This window comes from Hydra viridissima, unplaced genomic scaffold (genome assembly GCF_058129835.1).
Source record: "Hydra viridissima isolate aposymbiotic clone 2 unplaced genomic scaffold, HvirCarnegie_v1 scaffold_12, whole genome shotgun sequence".
Lineage (NCBI taxonomy): Eukaryota > Metazoa > Cnidaria > Hydrozoa > Anthoathecata > Hydridae > Hydra > Hydra viridissima.
In genome coordinates, this window is record NW_028324311.1 from 6,935,632 (window position 1) to 6,962,579 (window position 26,948).

At 29.7% G+C, this 26,948-nt stretch overlaps 3 protein-coding genes across 3 annotated transcripts; 1 reads left to right on the forward strand and 2 right to left on the reverse strand.

The window, feature by feature from the left end:
* Positions 1-345: 345 nt before the first annotated feature.
* LOC145193779 (GPI-anchor transamidase component PIGS-like) lies at positions 346-3,257 on the reverse strand. Its single transcript, XM_080071306.2, has one exon. The coding sequence runs from the start codon at positions 3,201-3,203 to the stop codon at positions 1,722-1,724; it is 1,482 nt and encodes a 493-aa protein (XP_079927432.2). The 5' UTR covers positions 3,204-3,257; the 3' UTR covers positions 346-1,721.
* A 416-nt stretch (positions 3,258-3,673) lies between these two features.
* LOC145193780 (uncharacterized) lies at positions 3,674-11,163 on the reverse strand. The gene is made up of 9 exons (XM_090068801.1): positions 10,925-11,163; positions 9,007-9,077; positions 5,734-5,783; positions 5,560-5,623; positions 5,316-5,408; positions 4,537-4,590; positions 4,358-4,419; positions 4,025-4,128; positions 3,674-3,802 (listed from the first exon to the last, which is right to left on the reverse strand). The coding sequence occupies exons 1-9, from the start codon at positions 11,067-11,069 to the stop codon at positions 3,714-3,716; spliced, it is 732 nt and encodes a 243-aa protein (XP_089924927.1). The 5' UTR covers positions 11,070-11,163; the 3' UTR covers positions 3,674-3,713.
* Positions 11,164-23,816: 12,653 nt separating this feature from the next.
* Positions 23,817-25,036, forward strand: LOC149881015 (uncharacterized). Its single transcript, XM_090067918.1, has 2 exons — positions 23,817-24,437; positions 24,507-25,036. Exons 1-2 carry the CDS (start codon positions 24,389-24,391, stop codon positions 25,034-25,036), a joined length of 579 nt encoding a protein of 192 aa, XP_089924044.1. The 5' UTR covers positions 23,817-24,388.
* The last annotated feature ends 1,912 nt before the right edge of the window (positions 25,037-26,948 follow it).

Below are 26,948 nucleotides of genomic sequence, written 5' to 3' on the forward strand. Positions count from 1 at the left end.
GTTATTTGTGGTGAAAAGGAGTATTCTTTGTTTTAATAACCAGAGAAAACTCGCACATACTTGTTACTTATTATTGTGACTAATGTTTATAAATCTCATATTAACTTATGTTTAACTATTATTACCTTTAAGCATAATCTAATAGAAAATAATTTTGATGCTATTTTAAAATTTTGTTTATTAATCAGAAGCTTCTTCTTTCTTTACCTGTACTATAAAAAAGTTTCTACAACGATATTGTTTCGAGATGCGGAACTTAAATTAAGAGCTTAGCAAATTGCCTAGAAAAAGATATTAGTTGACCTTGATAGAACAATTGTTTGGATAAAGTAAGAGATCAATTGGTTTGTGGTATTATTCTGTTTGTATGTAATAAAAATAATATTATCTACTTATTTACAGTTTCTGTTTGTTTTATGTTTTAGATATAGGTGGACGGTTATAAATGCGTGATATACAAGAGGTCTAAAAATGTTAAAGCGGCTTGGGCCCCACTCAGACTCTGTAAGGGCCTGGTTCGAGTCAATAATAATCAGATAAATCCTTAAAAATCCTCCACCACATCGACGCCTCATCTTAAAGTGTGACCTTGAGTCATCTCGTGGAACATGTCATTAACCAATTATAGCATTTTATTACAATAAATCATAGTCTGATTATTCCAACAAACTATGTTTGTTTAAAGCCAAAGAAACTTTCTAACACTTAATTTTTCAATAAAACTCAAAAAAGTTTCACTTATTGTATTTTTCTGCGTTTTTGTGACTTAGACTTAAGGTGTTCTTCAACTTGTTTACTTCTGAAAGAATTTTTTTTCGAGAATAAAATTCGAAAGATCGATCGCCACTGTTGGTGTAACGTCTCAGAAGCTGATTCTTTTTTCTTTAGTGTGATAATTTTTTGTCTGAACTCAGCTTTATCTGCTACTTAATGTTACATGAGGGAACGCATTTTTGAATACACAATCCTTTTGCAAAGTTCAACTAGACGAGAAAAGGACATAAAAAACTCTGAAGTCTTAGGTCTTCCGAATTTGCGAGCTTTCTGTTCTGAAACTGTACAGTGGGAGTGAGCTATTTCACAAATGAAATACTCTTTTTTTTTTCTTGTAAGGATGGAATTCTAATACTGATACAGAGTATTTAAAACTGATAAGATCAGTTTATTGGACAAGATGATAGTTTCTGTAAGTTTTAAATTCCAGAAAAAAATATTTATTTTGATAACATCTTTTAGGCTTTTGAATGTAGGATGCTCCACCAAAAAAGATTCTCCTGTTTCCTTGTTGTTAGATGATTTTTTGTAGTTAAATTTAGATAACTAGAGACCAATATAGAGTCACCGGTGTGCCTCATAAATCTGGGACATTTAGCCTAAATTTTTCTTCTGAGGTGCGTTACGCAGAATATTGACCTACTTGTATACAAATTCCTTTACAATATAATAAGCAGTTTACATTGAATCACAGTCAAATATCTAGTCTGAAATAGTTTAGTTACTCGTTTTAAACTAGAAAAGATTCAAGATCTGACTTAGACTCTTTCGAAATTTTTTTGAATGTAATAGTTTACAATAAAGCTTTGACTAATTTATCTGTTTGTAACTCGAGTGAAGGGATTTGGATACGAAGTTCTCTAGCCGTGATAAAGGAGGAAATACAACAGCTCGTAAATTTAAGGATTTTTAAAAGAGCACATATCTGCTTTCTGTTTCCTACCAACTTACTGTTCTTTTTGTTTTTTGTGGTACTTAATGAGCCATTTCACAGCTCTAAAAAAAGACATTAGTACGGGTAAAGAAATAGGTAAGAATAGAGGAACGTATATTGCATATTTTTGATCGTCTGGAAAATAAAGCAGTGAGAGCAAAGAGGAATCATAAAATGCTTTCTCCGAACAAAGAAAAGCTTCTTTAGAAGTTTGATACGCTTTTTCAAGATCTCCAACTTGTAAGAAATATTTACTCAGCTCTACATTCAGTACAGCTACTTCGACTAACTCTTTAATCTCATCTTTTATAACAATATTAGATATCTCATCTAGAAGTTTTGATAACGAAGTTAACGTCGATAAACACGTACGTAAATTTTCAAAAGTTTTCTCGATTAAAAGATTAGTTCGAGAAAATTCGATATCATTCGTTTCGTTAAAATATGATTTAACACCTACCAATAATTCAAACTGTTTGATAAAAATTCCCATGAAATAACGAGTGTATATTATTTTCTCGTTAAAATGTGGTGGATTATAAAAAGCTATTCCTCCCCATCTTGGACTATAAAATGAACTGCTGTGTTCAGAATTTTTTGTTTGACGGATATACAAAGGAGAATACTTTTTAGGCGGCACGTAAATAACAAAGTTGAGGATTGGATCAGTTGTGACGTGAGATGCCAATCTCGATTCTATAGGGTTGATGAGTTGTGGTAACTTGCTTTTTGTATAATAAAAGGATTCGTTACTCTTAAATGGCTTTATTCCAAGATCAACGTAATATAAAACTTGAGAAGAAACTTTGAACGGACCAAGAAAATTAAATTTATTTAGAAAAGGCTTCAAAAAATCATCGACTGATACATCGATATCCCAAGAAGGTAAGAACTCAGCAGGATTGGTAACAGCCAACGTAAATGTTAGATGGTAACCTGATGCAAGAGGCATTGTATTCTGGTGGGTTGGTGCCGATAACTTTTTTGACATAAAATCCTCACTTCTAGTAAAATCATCCATGACATCGAAGATTTGATGTCCCAAATCAGAAGAGGAGATTTTTTCGGGTAGTGATAATATTGCAGTTAGAGATGTCTGACAATAGCTTTTTACAGATTTTTTGTTTAAAGCGTCTTTAACGACTATGATATTGTAGAGTAGCAATGTTGAATTCCTATAGAGATTCTTACAATATTCCTCTGCATCATCTTTAATTACAAAGTGCACCTTTTTAACAGAAACACTCCAATTAATTTTCTCTACTGATTCATTTTTAATCATATTAGCTGCTTCATTAAGCTCAGACTCTTCATAAATATCACTTAGAACATTCAATCTAACTTGCAGTTTAACTGAAGTATTTTGTAAGGCATCTATTTTTTCATAGGGCAATGATGCTCTGTAAACTTTTGTTGTGTTCCACCAGACTGGCACGCCGATGAAAACATATATCCAGAAAACTACAACAGAGACAACTGCTTGAGGATATTCCATGTAATAATAGTCTAAAAAAAAAACTAAATAAAAAGCTAAAAATTAAACAACTGAAATCTGTAAATAATAATACTCTTCATAATATAAAACTAATAACTATTTCTATAACTTACTAATATATATATATATATATATATATATATATATATATATATATATATATATATATATATATATATATATATATATACATATAGCTAATACATAAATAATCTAAAACCACATCAGTTTTCTATTTACTACAACAAATACTTCATGCTAAAAAAAAATTACTAGTTACTATGCGAATTAAAATTAATTATTGAGAACAAAAAAAAATAGGATTCTACTTTGAATATTATGATTGAAAAAAAGTGAGTAATACAAAAGCGCAAGATGAACTCTTGAATAAAGAGTAAAAACTTTGTAAAAGTGTCTGTAGAAAGATTAATTTCTCTGGTAAAAGGAAATGAGAACTAATTTAGTGACAGTTTTTTCTAAAGGTAAAAATTTATTGAAATATGAGGATAACTACAATTCTTCTTTTTCTTGAACAAATTGACTCAATATATTTTTCCGTTTTAACATTGTGTCCATTTTTGCAGCACTCATATTTCCTCCTAAAAAAAAAAGTAAGTAAATTAGGGGGTTTTTTTTAACAAAAATATAGAACAATATTTTTATATCAGGGAATATTTAGGAAAACTACATTAGCAATCATTTTCTGCTGAAAAATATACTAATTCTTGTAATTTTAGTCTCATTTTAGTCAAAACAAATTAAAAAATCAATTATAAAAAAAAGCCTATAAAAAAAAGTACTGTTATAAATACAATAAGTACCAAGAACTCGAGAAAGTCTAGCAATCTCATTCTTTGGGTAATCATCTCCTTTCTCTAAGATACTTTTCATAACTTTAACATAATATTCTCCTGATGCCTTGTATCTAGAAAAAAAATTTACCAAAGATCTCTTTTATTTACAAAAAGAAGCTATTTTAAATACTAATATATTTTTTACTAATTTTTTACATTTTAAATTTTAATTGGATATCATAAACTAGACAACATAAAATGCTCACCAGAGAGGGTAATAATATTTAAAGGTTGGTACTATGTTAAAGGTCCTACATATAAAAATACAAAACTAAAACTTAGCTGAAGAGCTTTACTTACTCAGGGTCAGATTCATTAGCATTTGCTGCTTCTAATTCAGAAATTAAACCATCTCGCTCACTCTAAATATAAATTTAAAAAATCTACTGGTTGATTCAATAAAAAACTGTGTTAAATTGATAACTTGACTCAACCTTTTATTTACATGATCTTTATTAAATGTGTTTGAATAAACTTACTGCTGATTTTATGAACTTTTTAGCTGCATCATCGAATGCATCAATTCGTCCAGCCTAAGAAATCAAATATCATAATTTTTAATTTGTAAAACTTTTTTTAACTTTAAATTCCTTAATCTTCCTTTCATTATTTAAATTATATTTTAAAAAAATCAATTTTTATTAATAGTTTTGAATGAAAACCATTTTTTTGTTTTACCATTAAAATATTTAAAAATAATAGAACTTTAAACATTAAAATGTTTATCTAAAGATAAATTTACATATAGCATATAGCATATAGCATATATAACATATAGCATGCACTTATATCAATCTTAGTCATCTTCTTAAGCTTAATATATTGTGGCTGTAAAACGTAAAATATTAAGTTTTGATACGTGTTATAAGAATTAATTTTAAATTTAATGAGATTTTGCCAGATTTAAAATTAAATTATTTGATCATATGCCATCACAAAATTGAGCTTTAATCTTTAAGTAAATTAACATATAATTGACAATGCCAAAAAGTTGGAGATAATAATTTTTTAAAGCCTGGGAATTAATCTAGCGCAAATTGAATAAACACAGTATTTTGCATTGATATTTTTATTTTGAATGCATTCTACAGCATTAAAACTTAATGTTTTAAACTATAATGCTATATACTTTTAATGGTTGCTACTTTTAAGTTTTAATGCTGTAATGCATTGGAGTAAGTTTAAACACTATTATAAAATTTATGGATGAATATTTAGATAAAAATCTATCACTTAAATAAAAAGGTTATATTAATACCTGATCGTTTACACCACCACCACTGACTCGATTGGTTCCACATTTCCTATTTAAAAAGTCAATAAAATCTTGTTCACTTCGACCACTTGAGTACTAAAATACACACACAAATAGCAATACACATTTTAATACTACATTAGAGTAAAAGTATATACTTTAATACATCATATGTTTATAAAACTTTGCTTTATTTACTTGTAAAAAAAAGTAAAAATAAAACATGAACTTTACAGTTAAATTTTACCTCTTCTCCAGCTTTATTCGTTTTGGAGAAAAATTTGATTGTAGGGAAGCCTGAAATTCCAAATCTTAGAAACAAGAAAATTTAATAGTATTAATAAAAGCATTTAGCTGAATGATCATTTGTATAATGCAATTTACACCCTTATATTTCTCATTAACTTTTATTCCCACATACCGTGATCCTAACTCTTTCTCACTATCAGCATCAACTTTAGCAACAACGCACTTAATACAAAAAAAAAAGAATATTAATTACCAAATACAACTGACCAATAAAAAAAACAGTTACTTATGAATGTTGGTACAATTAAAAAACTGCTTTAAAAAATAAAGAATACTTTAATTGTGTGGAACTATTTTATTTCAAATGAAAAAAATATTTAAAGTTTTATAAGGGAAAAAGTGCTGGTATGTCGGGGTGCAATATAATGGATTTGGAATTTAAATTCTATCTTTAGATACAAATATGGGGGCTTTTAAGAATCAATTCAAGGAAGAGAAGAAAAATATTATCTTAATAATTTTGAATATGTATATTAGGGTAATGACTTTTTGATTTTTTTTCTCAAACATTATTTCCTGTAGCACGAATGAATGAACTTTTGCCTACTAATGACTAAAATGACGTTTATTCCATTAAAATATTGAAAAAGGTCATGCACAAACCATCTTGAAATATTATTTATGAAGGCATTTTAGCATTTTATGTAATTTTGTTAACTATATATATACTTACGTATATATATATAATATATATATATATATATATATATATATATATATATATATATATATATATATATATATATATATATATATATATAGTAATTAAACCGACTTGTGTATTAAGTCATTAAACCGACTTGTGCATTAATTTATGTAGCAGAGAAATGTATAGAGTTTTCCAGAACATCGCATATCGCTGTGCGCCGTCAGCCATGAAAGTGACGTCACGGTGACAAAATTGTTCGGGAAGCTTCTATGGAGTTCTAAAACTTTCTTCAGCTGTTTTGCAGTCTGCTACAAACTGGTATATAAAAGAAGTGTTCAAAGCGGGTAGTTAAGTTTTAATTATCTTAATTTGGTGTCAACATTATTACTGCCTTATTCTAATTACTGCGCATTCTCTATAGTTTAAGTATAAAGAGATCCTTGTATTATTTGGTAAGTCACATTTAACTCTTTCGCAAATTATAATTGAGCATATAATATTTTATTAGTATCTGCCTTTTTCATTTTCTATAATCGTTATTTGCTTCTTTTGAAATAAAATATATTAACAATAACAGTTCAATTGAAAACTTAATAACAATTTCTTTAACTTGTTACGTTAATAATTTTGACGCTAAGGCCTTCCCTATTTCAGTTCTTGAGTAGAAGACAACATGTCGTTCAAGAAGAGCTCTTCTAACACGGAGAAGAACAAGGAAACCTGGACAAAGAACTTAGTCCAGTTTCAAGCCCAAACTAGAAGAGGCAACGTGGCAATTTATGAAGCACCCTTGAACGAATGAAGTTGCATGCCCCTGAAAAACCACGTCATTGGACGCTTCAAATTTTATGAATCCACTGCTAAAGAACGGGGAGAGAGGATCGGTTTAATTGCTGTAGAGCTTAAAGACCTATGGAGCAAAACGTTGAACTTCCCGCATATATCTGATCATACACTTTGATGGCAAACAAATTGAGGGCTTTAAATATCAGGCCGTGGTCCTCAAGAATGAATATAAAGAAATTAAGTTGACTGCGCTAGAATTGAAAGATGGGAAAGCTCAAACAATTGCAGAAGGACTCCAGGATTTGTTAGAGGAGTTCAAACTGTGGGGATCAGTTGTGATGATTGTTGCCGACACAACAAACGTGAATACCGGCAAGAAGACAGGCATTGTTGTTCGGCTGCAGCAAACGTTTGAAGAGAAAGCTCACCCCAAACCCAATTTCATCAGTTGCCAGCACCATGTGCTAGACCGCGTTGTCATGGACGATCGTTGTCATGGACGATGAGCTCTATGGGCTAACTAAATCACCAAACATCAAGTATTTCTTTGTGCAGGATTTGATGAGCAATTACGATAAATTGAAAGCAGCTTTCAGCAACGGTAAAGCTAAGACTAAAGAAACAGGCGGCTGGAGAGATAACATGAAGTTTCTCTACCACCTCACTCGTGTCTTCCGTCACTTAACTGAGAGGAATGAGATCCCCTTAGTGAATTTCAAACAGATCCCAAACATCAGCAATGCACGCTGGAACTCTTGTGCCATTCTAGCCCTTCTTGCGTTTGTTCTGATGCCATAAACCGGATCAGGTTGCGTAAAATTTGTTCATTCATTTCTTACTCATGGGCTGACCTTTGGTTCAGCAATCAATTGTTCCACGTTGCAGATTTTGATTAACTATCTGAAGCTCAGAATAACTACCCAAAAGCTCTCAATTGCTTGAAAACCCAATGGAAAGCAGATGACTCTCCAATCAAAATTGTCTGAAGCAACCAGTGCTGCGAGCGCGCCATCAAAGTTATGCAAGAATTGCACAACTCCTGCCGCAATAAGGAAAACCTCCCACTGAGATTCATCCTCTCTAATGACATTATCGTGAACATTTGACTTCCTTGTGCATTTGATGATCCTATATGATGTTGTATGCATGTGACTCTACAGCTTGCGTTCAATTTTGTATCTGCTTACAGTGACTTCAAAAATTTGGCCAAAAAGCTAATAAATAAAGTTCTTAAAATCATTTTGTGCGTGAAGTTTTTTTATCAAATCGCCTTGAATGTAATATTTTATTTAATCTTAAATGAAAGCTCATCAAACTATGATACAGGGAAACGAGTTTGTATAAAAGTCATCACCCTAATGTATATATGTGTGTTTTTTTTTTAAAACTTTTTTAAATCATTGTTTTTTTTTGTTTAAAAACCATCCCAAAAAAAACCATCCCAAAAAAACCATCCCAAAAAACAGAAGAAAAAAATGTATTAAACTATTTTTGATAAAGGCATTTAAAAAACAGAAAGAATTGAACAAATATTACAAAAAATTTAAGTGAGGCAAAAATGAGTTTGATTGTTCAAATAATGTAATCAGATAACCCCAAAAGAGCAATCAAAAAACAATGTTTATGATTGGGCATTTTCTTTTTAAATCTAATCTTGTACTGTTAAAGATCTATTTAAAGAAAATACATTGAAAAAACTGAAAGATAATTTTTGAAAAAGTGAAAAAGTAAGTAATGGTTAAAAATTCTATATTTAAATTTGGCATCAGATTGGTATTAAGAAGTAAATTTAAAAGATAAGTTTTTCAATTTTAAAAGGGATTTTCCTGCAATCTATTAACTTGGTTCATTTGCCATGCTTTATAAACTTTAGATAATTTAAATGAAGATTACTACGACAAATGAGAAGAAAAGAAACATAAAATACTTACAAATTAAAAAACAACTTACATTAGGTTCATTTTTAAATGCTTCAGCTACTTTCTCGTAGGTAGGTGCTAAGTTTTTGCAGTGGCCACACCCTAAACAGATTTTATTATGTAAATTTGGTTAACAACTTTAAACATAAAACTGTTGGTATAGTACACAAGATAAATTTGAAATGATTAAACAATAAGAAACTATAAGCAAACAATAAAAAATCCTCATGATTTTTCAAAGGATAACTATTTCAAGAAAGTGTCACTTTAACTATATCTTCATTTATTTGTAAATATGCTTCATCTTTAGAAAATCATTTTGCTAACCACTAATTATATGAACAAGTAATCAGTTGATATAATATAAAAAATATAATAATTTATAATATGTAACTATGATTGTATTTTTTGTAATATAAAGATAACATAAAAATATCAATGACAATAACAGTAAAACTTAAAAAAGGGGAAAGTTGTAGGTTAACACTTCAAAAAATTTGTCATCTTCAGATAAAATTTCATTATGAACATTTCTTTAATTAAAATATTTATCAGAATGTCCTCTTTCATTATTGAATCTTTTATCATATTTATCAGAATTTGCAGAATGTTTTTGTGTTGTATCACTTATCACAAAGGAATTCTGATATCCACATTCTGTCGATTGCATTTGTTAAATTGACAATTTGGGAGGATTTTCTTGAGAGTCCTTAATTTTTATTGTTGCCATCTAACCCTGACTCATAACCCAAAATACTTTCCTCATTATTTAATACAAACAAAAATGAATGCGCAATTAGTTGGTGTAGTGATGGTGTTTTACTGATCCATAGTCCAGGTAGATTTATTCTTGTAATTCAAGGAAATTCACTGACCAGGAATAAGTAAAAATCTGTACAAAAACTTTTGTATTGGTCCACATTAACTTTCCATTTGGAAAAAACTGCTTTAATTATTACCAAAAGCATCAACCCAAACCTTTGAAATGTTCCTCAGTGATAAAAATTTGAAATAATTCATACTCACTTTTATTAATATTATTATCTTTAAGCACTTCAAGTTTAATTTAAGTGATCTCTTAATTTGTAATTAAGTATAACTGTTGTAATTTCTTTTGAGGGTTTAAATAGATTTTGAGAATTTAGAATTTAATTTACTTTCAAAAATATATTTAAATTGTTCCCCTTTTTTGTAACAAAATTATTCAATCAAAATTACTGTTGTAATTTCTTTTGAGGGTTTAAATAGATTTTGAGAATTTAGAATTTAATTTACTTTCAAAAATATATTTAAATTGTTCCCCTTTTTTGTAACAAAATTATTCAATCAAATGGATTTTCTGAATAAAACTATGGAATTTGTTTTTCTTTTTATAAGTTGGAAATTTATTTGGTTTTCAGTAATAACTAATATATATTCAGTTTGTTAAAATTAATTTTTAAACAATGCCAACTGTTTGGCTCACTGTGCATTTTTACTATGGTAACTCATAAAAAATCAGGATATTCTAATAAAGCATTTTATTTATTTTCTTTGTAGTTAGAATAAAATACCTTAAAACTTTTTAAAAAATTGCATTCCATTATATCTACTTATATCAGACCAAAAGCACACAATTATAAAATTTGACACAGAATCCTGCATAAGTTTCAAACAGTAATTTGCCGTTAAAATATTGAATATCTTGAGGAAAATAATTCTTTTTTTCTTTATCTTCTCTCAATCAGACACAAGATAGAGGAAATAAAAATCAATTTCGATCAAAGCAATAGGATCAAAGCAATAGGATCAAATACAGTCTATAGTGAAACATCAAGAATATCAAGAAATAACAAAAATAATAGTATAGAAAAAATTTAAAATATAAAAAAATCTCTTTAGCGTTTGTCTCTGTTTACGATTATGATTATCAATAATATACATATAATTTGACAGTACAAAAAACTCACATGGTGCATAAAATTCAACCAACACATTTTTTTTTGAATCCAAGACGTGAGCATCGAAATTTTCATTAGTCAGAGTTAATGTATACTCTCCTAATACATTAGAAAAGCTAATTATTACAGCGAAGCAAAAAACTAAGGAAAACATTCTCGAAGGCTAATTCTTGGCTTTTTCAAGTCCTGTACTGAAGGTAGGTCACTGAGTTATCAACGTATGAATAGAGTTTTGAACTAGGAATTTTTGCGTCGCTAACCCAAACTCTAACTCTCCGTAGAAGTTAGAGTTTGGGTTAGCTTAAACCTATCAATAAAATTAAGTAAGAAGGAGTGCATAAGTTTCGAAGACAAATTTGATTGGTTCTAAAGTTATTGTTCATTTTTTTAGAATTCGGACAAATTGAAAAAAGAGATTCCGAAAGATTTTAAGTGTCCATGCATATAAGGGTGTCCTAAAACTTTAAAAATATTTGAATTTCAACTTACTTGTAGTTTTTTCTCATTCTCCTTTACCCTAGAAGTCCAAAAATCACAAAAAATGTTTGTATCTGCATTAAAACAGATAGATATAAATATTGGTTTTTGACAGAAATCGAGCAAATAATAAATAGTGGAATAAAATATTTATTTAACAAGTACTTCATACAGTTTTAAGTTGTTTCTTCGTTATCTCCTTTGTGAGTTTTTTTCTGTTGTCTCTTGCAACTAGCATTACATTTTGCTTCATATCCTCAGATTTGTGTGAGTTCACAAAATTTTGAATTAACCGAATATTTCGCTCTGCACAATCATTGACGCACATACTGTTTTTTGCAAATGATATGAAACTTTCAAAACAAGGGGTGTTTTGGTCCTCAACCCAACTCTCCACTTCAGTGGTGTCTATGTCTGCAACCTTCAATAGAACCCAACTCTAAGGCCCTACAAGATCAAACAGCTAAGTTGATTCTTGTATTGTTGGAAGTTGGGGTTTGCCGACCTTGAACTTTTTTGGCACATCAAACTCCAACATTCTATTCAATATCTTTACCTTTACTTCATAGTCTAAATTAGCATCAGCCAATAAAACCAGATCCTCAGTAAGATACCATGTGTGTCTTTGCATACTTTTGAGTAGAGCATGTCCCAATATGAAACACTTCTTTTAAAGATTGTTGTTTGGAGCATTGTTAGTAAAACATGCTTTCAAAAACCATGGAGTATAGCAGATTGCAACAAAGAAAGAAGCAGTTTCCACCATGGTTTTCTCTTCTTCATTCATGACTTTAGATATCTTTGAAGTCATTGTGAGTTTAAGAAGATACAATGCATCTGCCATGAATCTTGCTTCATGGCAGGCTCCTATTTATTGAAGAAAGAAGATAGGAACTTCTCTACCTAGGTAAAATACCACTAACTCGCACAGCTCCTTGTAATCATCTCTTGAAAAAGTATCCAACGTAATAGCTTGCTCTTCAAACTCTAGGGCTGCTCTGGCGTCACATAAATATTGATGGTATTCCTTTATTTAACAGCTCAAACATTTCTCTCTGGCCAATTTTTGTCAGTAATGGTGGAGGCAGCTTGACACAATCTATCAAGCAAAACATGGCCTAATTAATGACATCTAAGCAAGCGCGACAGTGTAACTTGATTGGGCAACGAAGCAAAATTAAATTTTGAGCACTGTAACACTTTCAGATTTTGTTTAGTAAGTATTCACTTCAAATTTGTATTACATTAAATATGTAAACAGCAACATATTAATCTTGAGTGATTTATTTAGATCACAACATTTAGCCCAGAGAAGTAATACTTGCTAAATAGTGTAATTATGATAATAATTTAACATGTATACGGCGGCATCAACGTAATTGTTTTATATGTATTTAGGTGCTGCAAAACAAAACTTTGCCGCTGAGGACACAACCAAGGAGATGCTTGAGAAGGAACTTTCTACGTGGTTTGGAAATTCACGGGATCGTGGGGAAGGGAGCCGAAAACTGAAAGAGAAGAATGCAACAGAAGTCAATAATGTAATACAAGCTCCTGATGATGCAGTTACAAATGTTAAACAGTTAACAATGTTTTTTGATCCAGCATCAGTTAAGAGTTTACAAACTGTTTGCCATGATCTAAGTTATGATTTATTGAAAATAGAACACAATGGATCTGTTTTTCAAGCACTGTATACATTATACTGGTTTGTCCAGCCTATAAATATATTTTGCCTTATAGCACACAGGATCTGATTTCAAATGCTCTTATTTGTTTAATTCAGTTATGCTCGTTGAAAATTTAGTTAACTAATTGTTATAACCTGTAAGCATTCATGTGTATTTCTTGGTATATTTTCAATCAGTTATGACTTGCTGTGTTGGAGTATTGCAATTTGCATCATTTGTATACTATATGATAGTGTTGGTGCATTTTTTTATTATTATTATTATTATTATTATTATTATTATTATTATTATTATTATTATTATTATTATTATTATTATCATTATTATTATTATTATTATTATTATTATTATTATTATTATTATTATTATTATTATTATTACTATTATTATTATTATTATTATTATTATTATTATTATTATTATTATTATTATTATTATTATTATTATTATTATTATTATTATTATTATTATTATTATTATTACTATTATTATTATTATTATTATTACTATTATTATTATTATTATTATTACTATTATTATTATTATTATTATTACTATTATTATTATTATTATTATTATTATTATCATTATTATTATTATTATTATTATTATTATTATTATTATTATTATTATTATTATTATTATTATTATTATTATTATTATTATTATTATTATTACTATTATTATTATTATTATTATTATTATTATTATTATTATTATTATTACTATTATTATTATTATTATTATTACTATTATTATTATTATTTATATTATTACTATTATTATTATTATTATTATTATTATTATTATTATTATTATTATTATTATTATTATTATTATTATTATTATTATTATTATTATTATTATTATTATTATTATTATTATTATTATTATTATTATTATTATTATTATTATTATTATTATTATTATTATTATTATTATTATTATTATTATTATTATTATTATTATTATTATTATTATGGAAAACGGAAAGTTTTCTTTATGGTTACTGACTTAGATGGCATATTTGCTCTTTTTGCATTTTTATAGGGTTGATTTGAATATCACAGCTGCTTTCTCAAGCTTTAGGCGCTGATTTAGGTTTTCTAGTTTGGCTGCTGTGTGGTTACACTTAAAATTTGAGATATTAGGAAGAGTCAAAAGTATTCATACCTCTCAAAGTTTTATTAAGTATATTTGAGTTTTTTGTTTTATAGTTGATTAACATTTAGTATGAAGTCTTTGGCATTGATAGCTGCTCGCAAGCGACGAGGAACGCTATCAATTAAGTTTTGTAAATAGTTTGGAGGAGTACTATGCCAAGCTGCCTCCAATGCTAAAAAGAAGCTTTGTTGATACTGTGCTCATCGATATTAACTTTGTAATCCAAATAATGCCACAAATTTTTAAAAAGTTTATAGAAATGAAATGATTTTTAAAAAATTAGACAATTAAAGAAATTGTTAATTTAAATGTTAAAGTTCAAAATATTCGATATAATTTTTTTATGTGCAATTTACGATTAAATTCATATTTATGTATAACTTATGTACCTTTTAGTTCTTAGTTACCCAATACAGTGTGCTAGAAGGTTGATAACACAACTGAATGGTAAGCGGCAGTGGTGTCTACCTACAATTTTGACAAATTTTATATTTTCAATAACGCAACATGCAGTTGTGCTACTAACCTTCTCAGGGCGTGTCTAGGGGATGTCTGCTACGTCGCTGGACATACCCAAAATATGTATCTTTATATATTTTTTCACAACTTCAATATTTTGAATAAATATGATGCGTCAACAGAGCGAATAATTATAGCAAACTAAAGCAATAATTAAGCAAACTATACAAGGTTAATTGTTCGAACGGATGGTAAGAAGTTATTAATCCGGGATAACAGTTAGATTTACGATTTGGTATTTTATTATAGCGCTTTTCAAATCGAGAACGGTCTAAAGTTTATTAAAAAACGATTTATATATTAAACGGAGGTTGTTTTAATTTTTGACTTAAACAAATTAATAAAAAACTTGAATGGACATACCTTTTTTATTAAGTTATAAAGTACTTCATTTTTTAAATATTTTCTTTTGTTAATTTAAAAAAAATAAAAGTTATTATTTCTTAGAGAACAAATTCCGGACTTCCATTTCAATTACACCCTTAGTAAAGTTTTAGTCAAATTCTTTTGATATTTATCATCAGGAGGAGAAGACTACAGTTAACAACAAGCATATATTAAAATATATCAATGGACATCCCCAATTGTTTTACACAAAGCTGTGTATCTTTTTAATTACTTGCATTTTGAACAATATAAAAAGAAAGTAAGGGTTTTAAACACTAAAAATTAAATTCGGACTTACGTTTGTACATACACTAAGCCGTCTTACCTCATATATGCGTTTCTCAATGAGGAAGGGGGGGATGCTAAAATTTAACATTTTTGGGAAGGGGTTAAAATTGCGACTTATCCAAAAAAATTCCTGTACAGGCCCCTGCTTCTAGCACAAGCATTGGGTAGTTAAGAACTAAAAGGTACGTAAGTTATATTGCAAATGCTAATTATTTTAAATTTGAGATTTCTGCACAAGTAAACAAATACTTTTTCTTCACTACTATTAAACAAACTAAATTGAAACAAACTAAAATTAAAACTCCTACTTAGTTTTACTGAGAATCTGTATTTTATCATATGTGCCCATAATTATGAAAGTAGTCTAAGTCAAAATTTAAAAAAAAATGAATTTATCACTTATTTCACACGACATGATTTTAAACTAAATATATTCAATGTAATTTTTACGATATCGTCAAAAATGAACCTTTAAAAAGTAGTTGTAATTACAACGTTATACGGAATTTTTAATTTATTCAAATGCGAATCATTAAATATCTCGAATTAAGAAATATGATTTAGACCACTTTCATAATTATGGGCTCATATTTATTCTAAAAAACGAAAAGCAGAAAGTTAACATACAACAAGCTATTGTAAGAATATGTTTTGTTAAATAAAAAAATATTTATACTTGAAGTTTATGTAATTATGTAATATTCCGTTATTTTTATGAAAAAAATCTTATGCTAAACAAAAAAATAGATTTTTATTTGAAACTTATCAATATTTGAGCTTAAGATATAAAATTTGATTATCATTAGTTTCTTAATTTTCATATAGCCGTTCGTTGTATCCGCCGCCTTCTTGAGAGGCCAAAACTGGCTTCGAAAAATTTTGCGTTTATATGAATGAACGAGCTGGCCCGGATAGCGATCCGGGCTAGTTTGTTTATTCATATAAACGCAAAATAAAATTAAGTTGAAATAAGGACAACGTCGAGATCTCGGTAAACGGGCTGGCTCGTTTGCCGAGCCAGCCCGCTTTCCATATAAAGAGGCCCTAACTCTAAATTTTCACCAGTCAACAAAAAAATCTATTAAAATGGCTGCCCACAGTTTAAAAACAGAACCTCTGATCACGTGGTATTAGTTTAACCCTTTGTGGTCCAAGGTGTGACAATGATTTTTTTTTTTAAATTGTTTTATTTTTTTTTTAATTTGTGATAAATCTACATACAAAAAAAAAAAAAGATTTAATTTTTTTATTTTAGCTGTCTTAAAAATTACTATGGGACAAATAAGTCCCGACAGGCATTATCTAAACCAACAAAAAGTGTATATTATTTACAATGTACAGATAAAGTTGTTCATTCATGAAACTCTTTAAAGCAGTTTCTTTTATCATTTATACATAAGAAAATTTTACAAGTGCTACACTTGAAAAATGGCCTTGCTTCAATCTTCTTTTTTGAACAAACTTCGCACCGTCCTCGTTTTCCATCATGATGTGGCCAATGAATTCCAAGATGTTCTTTACGAATTGATGGCACTACTGAATAATTTGACTTTCTTCTTTTGTTAGTAGTAAGTCTGTTGGAAGGAGATGATGTTATTGGTCTGCCAAGATTTGGTGGCTTCCCTTTCATAACCATGGATTGTGCAACTGATCTTCGAAAGTCAAGAAGATTTATATTTTCATTGGACATTTTTTTATAAACAACATAAGCATTGCAGATTGTTCGCTCAACAAGACCAAAAAAAATGCGATGCCACCACTTTTTGGATTTTCTAGAAGTGCCATATAGCGAACAAAGCATGTCAGCTTTATCAACCCCTCCCATAAAGGCGTTATAATCTTTTACTGCTTTTGGACCGCAAATCATTGATATGGTTCCATCCTTGTTCTTTCTCTTTATTTCTGATGTATCCGTTCCATGATAGTTTGAAATGACATGAACAGGTTTGTTATCCTTCCATTTAAAAACTACAATTCCATCTTTGGATATTCGATAATCAAAGTCGCCTCGCTTTAGGCACCTATCTTTTATAAAGTCTTGTGGCAGGTACTTTCTTTTTGTACGCAAAGTTCCACAACTTAGAACCTGATTAGAGAGTAAGTATTCCATGAGCGGAACAGATGTGAAGTAATTGTCAATAAAAACTTCATGAAACTTTCCTTGCAATGATTTTGTCATTTCATAAATGACTTTTTCTCCTAAACCAAAATATTTAGGCATAGCAGGATCAATTCTACAATTATCTTTTCCTTGATAAACCTCAAATTTGTAAAGGTAGCCATCCATATCTGCTAAGGACCAAAGTTTATAACCTCTTTTTGTTGGTTTCACAGGATTGTATTGCTTTAATGAGCTGCGCCCTTTGAAAAGAATCATGCTTTCATCAATACTAACGGAACGTAATACACTGTACAGTTCAGTAAACTTTTTATTCAAGCTGTCAATTAGTGGTCGCATTTTATAAAGTTTATCAGTATTGGTATCTGGAACTGCGTTATTGTCATTGACATGGATATTAGATAGTATCTGCAAAAATCTATTTCTAGATAATGCATTTGAAATAAACGGTACAGACAAATCTTGCTCGCCATTCCAATAATGTTTCCATGATGGTAACTCGTGATACCCCATCACCATGTTAATCCCCATAAATGCGAATAATTCAGCTTTTGACAATGCAGAAACTCTTTTTTGTGTCTGATTGATATACAAATTACTTTGGAACAAGATGGAATCCATTATTTCATTATCAAAATATTTTAAAAAGTAATCAACTGGTTTTTGGCAGTCAGCAAAATGCACTTTGACAGGTCCTAAAATATTAATGTAAAATAAAGTGAAATCATGTGCTTAACTATTACAAAGAATAATAAGAAACAAATTATAAATGTTATTTGATTAGTGAATGTATGTGTACATTCACATTCAGAAAAAACTCATAGAGAATATATGTATATATTCTCAATGAGCTTTTTCTGGATGAAAAATAAGCAAAACAAAAAAGCATTTTGAATTAATAAATAGAAAGGTACCTTCCGGTTGATTGAAGCTTGAAACAAATTCATTCTTTTCAATCTTGCTCCACTTTCTATCTTGCTCTACATTATAGTCATTTTTACCTGAAAAACTATTATAAGTATCACAGATATTGCCATCATATGAATACTCAGATGACTCATATTCAGAAACATCTACTTCAACTTGATTGGATAAGTCATCATTACACTGTTGTTCAGCTTGCAGTTTATCTAGTTCAAAATTCTCATCATCATCTGAATAGTCAGATAAATCACTGCTGTCTCCTAGGGGAATATCTTCTAAGATTATTTTTGTAGCTTCGGCAGCAGTATAATACTTTTTATGTTTCATTATTATTATCTCTTGAAGTAAATAAAATCAAATTAATAATACCAAATTAAATAAAATACATCCAAAACAGAGTTCCATAAAACCTGAAGGGACATATATGTCCCACAACAAAGTAGTGAAAATAAACAACCTAGAACAAACTTTCACCTATAAAATTTAATATATATTGATCATATTACTATTAAAGAACACAACAAAAAAGTTTGGGAATTCTGTAATAATTTGATAATGAATAATAAAGTTTTTTCTTCGTACTAAAATCAAAAACATGCGCATATCAGTTTACCTTTTTAAAAACTAGTATTTATGCCATAAAAGTACTATATATGCCGCAAAAAGTTGGTTTGAGATATAGCCAAACAATTATAGAAATGACATAATCAAAATATTTGACTTTCTTAACTTCAAGTGAATCGCCATAGAGCCTTAAGTAAACTGGGACATTTATGTCCCGTCGGACCACAAAGGGTTAAACTTTTATAGCATTTGTTTAATAAGACTGTACTTCAGGATAAAGTAACTACTTCACGCGTTGACAAATTACTAAACAAATTACACCAAGGTAAAGGAAATTAGTTGTCGGCACGAACAGATTTTCATCATTTTTTCAAGATAAATATTTGTAAATTTGGGAACTTTTTTCGTGTAAACAAAGTCTGTCAATGATAAAATAGATCTGTATGGATAATTTTAAAATGACTAAAAAAAGTATAGCGAAGTATAAAAAAGCTTAAATTAAATTTGTTATTAAGATCTGGTTTCATTCAACTCCTTGGTCCTTCATTCACCAGCCTTAATTTTGTGTATTTTTTTAGTATTTTTTCCGACATGTCGCCATTTTTTGCCTCGGCTACTTTATAAGCTCCATAATTTATATTCCTTAATGCATTATTTTTTTAGTAGGTGTATTTTCTTATAGACTTTTTTATAATTCATTTGATAAAGCATAACCTTTTAAAAAGTTATTCAAATTTATAATTATCTTGCAAAATGCGGTCAGATATTTCATGTTTTCGCTTTTCATATTTCATATATTATTTCAATTGTCATAATACGCTCATAATAACCCATTTGTTTTTGTCAAATAAAAATTAGTTTATATATAGCTGGTAAATCATTTTATGTTAATATTAAATACTTAGTTATTCTTGCGGTTTGCCATAAATTGACTTTGCTAAATTCTTTAAAACTGTGACAAATTATTTTTTTCTTTATTGTATTTACATTCATTTTATGTATAAGTTATTTATCCTTTACTGTATATATTTCTGTTGTTAAACATAAAAATAGAAAATTCTATAATATTCATAAACTAGATGTCTACAGCAATATAATAGATGGAGTAATTCCCTAGACATGAAACCATTGTGCTCTAGGTAGCTACAAAATAATTTGATTTTTGTATTATTTATTTTATCTCAAGTTATACATGTACTAAGGTAGTCAAGCAAATGACCTCAATTTCTTTTCATTGTCCGCGTTATTTCTTAAGGTATTAAGAATGTCTATCTATATAAAATTAAGCTTAAAACTTGGTTCTTTTGCTGTTATCTTTAATAAATGAGAGGAAGTTGAAATGACTGGTTAGACGAGTCCAAAAATTTTCGTTAAATCCGACAGACTTTAATATAATTTAATTTCTATTGCTTAAAACAAAAGATTTCTAACTATGCGCAACGAGCATGGTTCGCAAAAAAAACAATAGGTTGCACGTCCATTTCTTATATGTCCATGGTAAAATGCAACATGATAAAAAAAAAATTATTTAGAATTTTTAAAAAAACACTAATGTGTCTTGTGGTTCATGTATTTATTTTTTATGAACTATCTACTACTGAAACATTGTAATTCGCATCCTTTTAAACATATATAATTCCACTATTTTATTTCAGATCCTGCAATCCGCTATCTTTTTACCAGATGCAAAAAGTCGATAACGAAAATAAAGAGAAGAAATTTCAAGAAAAGAGGAATGCTCAGGCAGAGGCTGATAAGTCCAGTACCATAAGAAGATATTTTGGTCCTATTAATAAAAACAAAAGGCTTGATAACCTCCCACATGATGCATCATCAAGTCACCAAACAAAAATGGACGACTTTACTGAAACAATAAAGTGGCCTTCACAAAGTGCTCAACAGTTGGAATTTGATACCATCCTAACCCTTTCACTAGTTCTCTCTAACCTCCCGTTTCACGTTATTGAAACTGCTGGCAAAATGCTGCTGAATTATCTTTGTCCACAAGCCAACCTAAAAAGTCCAACCACCTTATCCAAATTCAAGCTACCAATGATTTATCGCAATCTAAGACGTGATGTAAAAATGAAAATTGAGAGAGACATCCCGCATTGCGAAATGGCAGCTTTCACTACAGATGGATGGACTGCAAGAAATGGTGATCCCTTCGTCTCCCTTACATTGCATTATGTTACCAAAGACTTTGAACTCAAAAACTTATCTTTGGATTGCCAAAACTTTATTGGGAGACATACAGGGGTTTTGCTTGCACAAGGAATAGACCACATGATTTCTCAATTTCCTGGTCTTCAGAGGGAAGACCTTTACAAAGTGGGTGTTACTGATGCTGCAGCCAACATGAAGAAAGCAATCACGGAAAGCAAAGAGATCAGTGATCATCTAACCTGTGCCGATCATCTGCTCAACACTTGTTTAACAAAGGCTGTAGAAAAATCAGAAGGAATCAATGGTATAATTAAGAAATGTAAAGGACTTGCTCAAAGGACCCACCAAAGTTCATTAGACTGGCAGGACATCAAGAAAGCGTGCGTGGAAGCAAATATAGAACCAGTCAAGATCATTCAGCCAATTGTAACAAGATGGAATTCTAACTTTATGATGCTTAAGTCAATCCTCAGATTGAAGGCTGGTTTACTGGTTGCTCTAGAAACTCTAAACAAACCAGATCTTCAAAGTTTGATTCCGGATGAGTTAGAGTTTATTAGTATTTACAACATTTTACCATTTCTGGCAGAATGTAAGCGATGCTCTGATTCCTGGTCTTCTGAAAATCTAGTGACTATGCATAAAGTTCAAAAAGACATATTAAATCTCCACTTGCTTTGCAAAAGAACCATAAATGACATTGAAGAGCGTGACCCTCAAGTTGCAGAGTGCCTACACAACTTCATGAAAGAATTTGAGAAGGGTTTACCTAATTATGGCGTTGGAGTCAAATACTATAATGTGGGTTCACTTCTGCACCCATATTATAGAGGATATACACTCAAAAATATTGCAAACAGTGAGGAAGGGAGGGAAGCCGCCATCAAGGAATTGGTTGACAATCACCCAACCACAATCCAGTTCTGCGAGTCATTGGTTGATGATCATACTTCGCTAGAAACATCAGATCTTGACGAAACAATGGATCCAGTGGACCTTGAGTTTTTGAAAGACAGGAGGCAGGTTTCAGCGCATCGCCCTGGGACTTCACAGCCTAGCCAATCAAAGCTCAAGCCACCCTTGATGCTTGAATTTGAAAAGTATCAGACTATGGCCTTACCTGAAAGGGATGTGGATGCTTTAGAATGGTGGAAGCAAAATAAAAATGAGTTACCTTTGCTAGCTGGTCTGGCTAGAAGTTACTTGGCTATACCTGTGACTTCTGCTTCATCAGAAAGAATGTTTTCAGTAGGAGGTAGGACAGTTACTGATTTTAGACATAATGTAAAACCAGAAAACACTAGCATGTTAGTTTTTGTGAGTCAAAATTACGCAAGGGTTCCTTCTAACCTCAACGATTGGGAAAAAACTTGCGAAGAAGAGCCGTATGAATTACCTCATGTCACACCACCAACTAAGAAGACTCACCAACAGGGAAAATCACATAGTCAAACTGAAACTAAAAAAAGAGGTGCACTTGAAAAGGCTTCTCCAACTTTATCAGATACTCAAACTGGTCCTGAACCTAATAAGCAACAACAGCTACAGTTAGATACTCAAGAGAGTCAAAGGACTCTAGCTCAACAAGAAGAGTATGAAGTGACTCAAGGTAAAGACCAAACTCAAAGTGTCTCTTTGTTTATTCCAATGACACTCCAGCACAATCAAAGTAGAATCAAAAAAGCAAAATTAGGTAATATAATGAAGTCGAATTGGAAGGGGAATGAGAAAAAAAAGTACAGAGCATCTGAGCTTGCAAACATTTTATTAGAGACAGATGATGATATATCTGATGATTAATTTTTTATCAATAACTTGTTTGTTTAAAACTGTAAATGTAATATTTACTAATAGAAATACAAAAAGCAATTTAAAGTATCTTTTTTTAGTTTTTCGGTAATCAGCAAAAAAAGAGGTAATTTGTGATAAAATGCGGTAAATCGTGATAAAAAGCGGTAAAAAGTGATAAAAACGGTAAAAAGTGATAAATGCGGTAAAAAGTGATAAATGCGATAAAATTGCGTATTACGCATTTTTACGCAAAATTACCGCGGTAATTACGCATTTTTACGCTTTTTACGCAGATTTACGCATTTTTACGCAAATTTACGCATTTTACGCAAATTTACGCATTTTACGCATTTTTACGCATTTTACGCAAATTTACGCATTTTTACGCATTTTTACCGACGGTGCGGTAACGCCGATGCTTATTTAAAACATTATTTGTAGTTTGATAGTACATCATAAATGTACAAATATCATTTACAATTGAATATATTTAGAAATTCATTTATTAATTTTTATAATAGTTATATCACCTACAACTATGACAATGAAGAACCTTTAAACTATTTAACATATGCGAAATTAATTGACACATTATTAAAATTTAATTTTATAGCTTTACGAAAAATACCACCACAAATTCCAAGGTCTTGTATTAAACTCACAGTTTCATTTTGAAATATAAAGGCAAGATTCTTATTTATAATATTAAAATATTATATTAAAAGTGGCGCATATAGTTTAGAACCTGCTGGAACAGCTTATTAATGTTAAAATAAGTTAATACAATATATGTACAGCCTATTGGTGGTGTTTAATTCTGCTCTTAGCTGCCCCTTTAAGTTTGGTAAACATTTAAAAAAAGATATTTTCGTAAAATGCTATTCGCGACAAACCTATTTTTTTGGTTTTAGGTAATAATAGGTGCTGTGCTTATTATACTGGCCTAATTAAATGTAGCTGAAATGAAAATAATGGCCATATTCATGTTATATTAGTTTATAGTGGTTGCACTAATTATGTTAAAATCATTTTTTTGTAGTTGATATGAAGATAAGTGATGTCCATAAACGTATACGGCATGACCAACTAAAACCTAGTGATAAATCATTTTCTTTGTCTGTAGAAGCTATTCTAGTCTCTATGAATTTGGGTTCTACTGGATGTGCTGCGTTTTTAAAAGTATATCAAAAGAAATGGAAGGATGCAAACCGGGGAAATATAAAGTTGGAAATAAAAGGAAATATAAAGCCTGCATTCCTGGATTAGGTTTTTTGAAATGGTATTACATATTGGATACAAGCTGGAAACTCAAAAGTGGCAGTCTAGAGCTATTGAAAATAAGGAAAATGTTAAGCAAATGAAGAAACGTATCAGACAGAATTTATGAACCAAATAGGACTGGTTGTGGATCTCCCAAAAAGTGGAGGATCTGGTAAGTGAAATTACATAAATACTTGTATATGAATCATCAGGTTAACTATCACATATATGCAATTTGTAGGTACCAGTAATGATGGAAACACCGCCCGACGAGCCTTTGCAGACTATCAATCAACTGCCAAAATTTTGAAAGTAGATGAAACTTTTTTATTTTATCTTTACATCATTCTAGTCACTTTATCATCTGGATTTGAAATTGGTACTGTCAAGTTTAAAGAGTTTTGTATTACTGCTCTTAAACTTTACATATCTAAGTATTCCTGGTATTACATGTCACAATCAGTACACAAAATTTTAGTTCATGGCCATGCCATTATTGCTAGACAGTACTTGCCAATTGGACTGATGTCAGAGGAGGCACAAGAGGCCCGCAACAAGGATTTTAAAAAGTTTAGGGAAGATTTCAGTAGAAAGACTTCTAGAATAGATACAAATCGCGACCTGGTTAACAGACTACTTGTATCTAGTGATCCTGTCATAACATCATTAAGAAAAGATCATAACAAAAGTAGTAAGAGTTTTAAAAAAATCCCCAGTGAAGTTCTGGCTTTGCTGAGGGAATCAGCTCCACCTTCTTCTTATTCTTTGTAGCTAAACACAATTTGTTGTTTGATTTTTGAAAAGAAGTTTGATTTAAAAAAAAATTTTTTTACTAAGCCTATTAATTGTAATTTTGTTATTAAAAATTAAAATATTTTTGATAAAAATAAATATTATTTCATATATAATGATTATTTATATATCTAAATGGATTTGGGGAGCAATTGGGTAATAATTAGGTTTTGTCCACCATATCCTATATGTCTGGCCCACTGTGCGTTGTCTTACTTTTATTATATTTTTCAGCAACTTTTCTATACCCGAAGCCTCTTTCGTGATCATCAACAATCATTTGCCATACCTCAATACTAACTTCGTAGGTCGTAGGCATTTTGGAAAATTTTTGAAATGAAACAGAAGAAGTTATTTAAATATTTAAAATTTTACGTCTGTAGTGTAGACATCTGTAGTGTAGACAAACCAAATTAAATAACTTACTAGAAAAAACAATCAAAGAATAAACTTTTAGCACTAAATAATTCAATGGGTATAAATACTTATTCGTATTTAAAATTACACTTTTTATGTTATATACTAATTATAACCAAACATAATAACTTAGCATCATAATTATCAACACAGAATTATTCTTAATTATCTTGTTTACACATATTTATTTGTTCATAGCAATAAAAAATAAACATGTTAGAGTATGAAAACAAAGCTTTGTAACTTTGCTTGGGGTATGAATTTGCTTGGAGTATGAATAATTTTGTCGCATACTGTATATTATTAATTTATTTCAGATCAGAGAAATCCATAGAATAAACAATTTTAAATCTTAAAACGGTGAAGAGCAGCACAAACAACGTGGTATAAAAATATAACAAATTGCTAAATTGCTCTTGCGAAGAGCACTTGAATAAAAACAAAACTAGTTCATTAGACTCTAATATCGCTGCATTATTACTTTTGATTTTCGTTTACTTTTGGAAAGATTTCCTTTGTCCAACTAAACATTATTTCTTAAATAAGCAAAAAACTTTTTTAGTGCAGCCCTCTTATGGTACTTATACAACATGCGTTTATCTTCTTGTGGCTTCGTGTTTTTTTTTTTAAATAAGAGGTTCAAGTGTTCGAATCTTTCGAAAGATTAAGGTGGGTGTGTGATATTTTTCTTTCAACGGTTGTGCATCGGCAGAAAGCTCAAAACGGTCATTTAACCCTTTGTGGTCCGACGGGACATAAATGTCCCAGTTTACTTAAGGCTCTATGGCGATTCACTTGAAGTTAAGAAAGTCAAATATTTTGATTATGTCATTTCTATAATTGTTTGGCTATATCTCAAACCAACTTTTTGCGGCATATATAGTACTTTTATGGCATAAATACTAGTTTTTAAAAAGGTAAACTGATATGCGCATGTTTTTGATTTTAGTACGAAGAAAAAACTTTATTATTCATTATCAAATTATTACAGAATTCCCAAACTTTTTTGTTGTGTTCTTTAATAGTAATATGATCAATATATATTAAATTTTATAGGTGAAAGTTTGTTCTAGGTTGTTTATTTTCACTACTTTGTTGTGGGACATATATGTCCCTTCAGGTTTTATGGAACTCTGTTTTGGATGTATTTTATTTAATTTGGTATTATTAATTTGATTTTATTTACTTCAAGAGATAATAATAATGAAACATAAAAAGTATTATACTGCTGCCGAAGCTACAAAAATAATCTTAGAAGATATTCCCCTAGGAGACAGCAGTGATTTATCTGACTATTCAGATGATGATGAGAATTTTGAACTAGATAAACTGCAAGCTGAACAACAGTGTAATGATGACTTATCCAATCAAGTTGAAGTAGATGTTTCTGAATATGAGTCATCTGAGTATTCATATGATGGCAATATCTGTGATACTTATAATAGTTTTTCAGGTAAAAATGACTATAATGTAG

Excerpts from the sequence above, each read along its gene's own strand:
- LOC145193779 (XM_080071306.2), bottom strand. The coding sequence starts at position 3,203 with ATGGAATATCCTCAAGCAGTTGTCTCTGTTGTAGTTTTCTGGATATAT.
- LOC145193780 (XM_090068801.1), bottom strand. The coding sequence starts at position 11,069 with ATGTTTTCCTTAGTTTTTTGCTTCGCTGTAATAATTAGCTTTTCTAAT. Across the intron at positions 9,078-10,924 it reads GGTTGAATTTTATGCACCAT|GGTGTGGCCACTGCAAAAAC; the intron begins GTGAGTTTTTTG and ends AAATCTGTTTAG. Across the intron at positions 4,420-4,536 it reads AAAAGTTCATAAAATCAGCA|AGTGAGCGAGATGGTTTAAT; the intron begins GTAAGTTTATTC and ends ATTTATATTTAG.
- LOC149881015 (XM_090067918.1), top strand. The coding sequence starts at position 24,389 with ATGAACCAAATAGGACTGGTTGTGGATCTCCCAAAAAGTGGAGGATCT. Across the intron at positions 24,438-24,506 it reads CCCAAAAAGTGGAGGATCTG|GTACCAGTAATGATGGAAAC; the intron begins GTAAGTGAAATT and ends TGCAATTTGTAG.